Source organism: Erpetoichthys calabaricus, chromosome 1, assembly GCF_900747795.2.
Source record: "Erpetoichthys calabaricus chromosome 1, fErpCal1.3, whole genome shotgun sequence".
Lineage (NCBI taxonomy): Eukaryota > Metazoa > Chordata > Cladistia > Polypteriformes > Polypteridae > Erpetoichthys > Erpetoichthys calabaricus.
The window spans coordinates 246,042,829-246,046,867 of NC_041394.2; the positions used below are offsets into that span (position 1 = coordinate 246,042,829).

Genomic DNA, 4,039 nt, shown 5'->3' on the forward strand with positions numbered 1-4,039 from the left:
TTTTTTTTTTTTAAATAAAATATAAAGCACAGCTCCCTCTTCTGGGTAAAACATGTAGATGAATTGTACAGCATACTCATTCCAAAAGCATTTTTTTTTAAGTTGACCCAACAAAAATGGGCCCATTTATCAATAATTGAAATGGACCACACAAATCTAAAATATGAGTATGCAAAACAGCAAAAGAAAAAAAAAAAAAGAAAAAAAAAGCACAAATTTGGCTGTGCTTAATATTTTATTTGAAGTACTGTAAAGACTGATTACATAAAATACATTACATGTAATCTGAATAAATATTGTAATCCCAGCAAATATCATCAGGTTTTAATTGTTAAACTATGTAAGTAGCTAACCAGTCTGTCTTTACATCAGTAGTTCAGGTTGTCACTATTAGTATATGGTTAGTAGAAAATAATCAACATCAAAGTAAAGCTTGATCATATTCTCTTTAAAAAGATGTTCACACCAAACTAGTAAATAATGAAGCTTTGTTGGAGTTAGCTTGTTTACAACACTGAATTATTTTAACTTGCAGTACAATCTGCCATATAAAACATTTGAAAATCATGTTTAACCAACCATTCATTCATTCATTCATTCTCTGAACCTGCTTATCCAATTTCTGGGTTACGAGGAGCCAGAGGCTTTCCCAGCATCAAGTTCAAAGAAAAAAAACACCAGAAAGAACAGACACTCAATTAAAAATTTATTTACTTTTTTCACTCAATTGCTTTAAATACATGAAATTTATAGAAAGAAATGTAATTTCTCTTAAAAGATAAACCTGATAAAATATTAATGCAATAAAAGGTAGGCAAAACAAGTTCTGTATATCACATTACTTCCAAAGGCTTAGAGCTACAGGGCAAAACATAATTCACTGCATAAATTTACTTCAGACTGTTAAGAAATTTAACATGCTCCTCTCCCCTGGGCAAGAGCAGCTCTGCGCCAATTTTAGGACCAGTCTTCTCCTGTTAATAAAAAAAAAAAAAAATTAAGATGTGTTTTTTTCATGGTTTTTCTATATATCTTAATAGAATTTTGCTAACCCATTGACAAATAACTAAAACCTTTGTTATTGTAATTGTTTTCCAATTTAACATACTGTAGCATGAACAATAATAGTATTTATACACAGGCAAAAAGTTCTAAAAGTTAAAACAAAAAAAAAAAAACCTACTATTTCATACATTGCGCATGCTTAAGGATAATACAGCAAAATGGGTAGAAAAAGAGAGACATCACTTTAAATACCTATGGTATATTTGCTTTTTAATAACATTGCATTCCATCTCTAACTCCTAAATCCAGTTCATGGACACAGAGGACAAGAATGTGTAACAGCAACATCAGGTGCATAGCATACACATGTCATAAATGCTTCAACGCTCAAACTGGGTCAATTTGGAGTTACCAGTAAATCATAACTAAAGAAAAACCCCAAGCTGGCACAGAGTGGAAGTACAAACTTTCACACAATGGCCAGATGTGGGATTCACTGAATCTGAATTCTGCACCACCCATTTAATTAAAAAATGCTAATGTGAAACAGAGTGCTAATTAAGCTCTTCTGCAAAGTTGTGATTAAAGAAAATACACCCTTATTGATAGTAAAAAAGAGCCCCTTTTCCATCCATATACTGTATTATATCCATATCTATATAATATCCATTTATATACTTTTCTTTTGAGTATTAGATATCTAATTATTGCTGAACTTAAAAACAAGTTTTGTGAACACAGCAACTTAAGGCTTTATGCATTTCCGAACAGCATTTTATTACTAGGATGAATAAAACAGCCCCAATTTAACTTCAAAACTATTTTAGTCACATAAAAGTTCAGACCACCAATCACTCAACCAAATTCAAATTATATGCATTTTTGTCAATCTGATTTTCAAAGTAATATATGTATGAACCAATAAAATATATTACTGCATTTAAAACAGAAATATCAATTGGTACCTTTAACATTCCATCTCTTTCCCATTTAAACAGTCCACAGTTGCTGAAATGAAAAAACAAAATCCATTGACACATTAAAATATGTATAACATATTCTGCTCAAAAATTACCTAAGTAAAAATTTCCTTTTTAATCAAGATTAAAAAGGCACTAGGAGGCTCAAGCAACTACAGTTTGTATAATTTGAACAAGATTACAGCTATGTCCAGGCTTTTTGATAAACAGTACACCTGGAAAATGTTGCTGGATCTGCAGGTCAAGGAAATGTTCATTTATGTACAGCTTTACCTGCAGTGTTTGTGGGGTAGTCTGTCCAGTGATATTGCTCTTTGTCCACACTGACATCTGAAGAAGCGCTTCACTGCATCATGCCAATGGTAATCATGATTCTCATTAACACATTTATCCAGTGGCTTGAAGTATGTATATTTACACTGAAATAAGAGGAAAAAGACCACATTTATTTACACATTTTCTTTAGTTCCTCTTTATCTGAAATCTAAATTTCCAACAGAACTTAATCAATGAAAAAAGAACAACAAATACAATATGCTTTAAAAATCAGTTCACAGAGCCAAAACAAAGAAATCAAGGCATTCCTTGTACTACCTGAAGATGCTTCCCCAGCAAAGGACTGAACACAACTAAAATCTTGTTCTGGCAGCAACATGTGATGGTCCAGACTGGCTGCAGTTGGCATACTAACTTGGTTCCCCCATCCACCGATAGTCATGAATCAAGATGAGCCAGACAATGAGGACACAGAAACCAACCAGAGGTTCTACAAAAGTGCCTTTATTCTCAAAGTGAAAATCAATGCAGTGCATCAACTTAATGAATGAACGAATAATCATTAAAAAACAAGTGAAGTCGAGGTTAAAATCCATCTACTATATAATAAAACACTAAAGGTCTGTGTGTTCATTCCCTCAAAGCAATCTTATTGGTCAGTTTGTCTTTGATGTGACTGGTCAGTGTTGCTTTGTTGACAAATTCAAACAAGAAAGTACAAATGTGAGACAAACAAGGAGAAGAAAAGGCATAAGAAGCATTCTGAAAGTCTCCTTCAAAAACGGGCAGGAAAAACTAGACAGGAGGTGAGAAAGGTACCTCAAAAATAAAGCAGTCTAAGGTTGGGTTTATACTTCACACGGCACGACGCATGCTCTAGTGGACGCTCCTGCTATGCAAGCCTTTTACTGTTTATACTTGCACGCGTACTTTATGTAAATCTGGAGGAATCCACCAGGTGGCAGTGCGAGATATTAGATAGATAGATACTTTATTAATCCCAAGGGGAAATTCACAATTATCACGGTGAGAACAGGTTCGGTTTCACTGTGTTGTGAGTTGCCTGGAACACCCATTAAATTGCGATGACACCTTACCGCAATGTTCCTGAAAAGGATGTTTAGTGATTAAATCCATCAATCCAGGGATGTGTCCATTCCAGCAAGCATTGGACATGAGGCAGAAACAATCAGATGGGGCAGCAGCTTGTTACAAGGTGAATACAAGCACTCACATACACTAGCGTCATTTTAGTGTCACCAAATCTGCTTATCTTTGGAAGGAAACCGGAGCTCACTGTAGAAACCCCGCAGGAAAACATGTACATTCCAAGCAAGGAACAACAGCGACGTGACTCCCTGCGAGACAGCAGTGCTACCACTCCACTACCGTGTCATCCCCATGTGTGTAATTATTAACAGTATTCATTATTTAAACGAAATTAATGATTTATCTGTAAAATGTAACATACATACCTTAATGCTTTTCATCATGAAAGTGATATCAAGTATAAATCTAAGGATTCTAAATGTGCAGAGAGTTGGAATATCATAAATTTAATGTGTTCTGTGTGGTGATCTATTGCTGTTTGCCTCTACTGTCAGGTCAGGAGGAAGCCCCAGGAAAAAAATGATGGCACAGAAGATGGTATGTGAGACTTTTACAATATGTGTCATTATGATTGGGAATATGCGACGCTTAAATATAAAGGCACCATGAATGCATTTATATGTCGGCATTTTACTTCACCACATCAAACATCGAAGCACGCACATCGA

General features: G+C 34.6%; 1 protein-coding gene across 3 annotated transcripts in view; it reads right to left on the reverse strand.

The window, feature by feature from the left end:
* Positions 1-689: 689 nt before the first annotated feature.
* Positions 690-4,039, reverse strand: part of mcm10 (minichromosome maintenance 10 replication initiation factor) — a 35,172-nt gene continuing 31,822 nt past the window's right edge. For all 3 annotated transcript variants that reach the window (XM_051931226.1, XM_028813650.2, XM_051931224.1), the window contains exons 18-20: positions 2,259-2,404; positions 1,971-2,013; positions 690-974 (exon numbers count right to left, since the gene is read on the reverse strand). In XM_051931226.1, the coding sequence (XP_051787186.1) occupies positions 891-974; positions 1,971-2,013; positions 2,259-2,404 (273 nt within the window). In that variant the 3' untranslated portion in view covers positions 690-890. The remainder of the gene's footprint in view (positions 975-1,970; positions 2,014-2,258; positions 2,405-4,039) is intronic.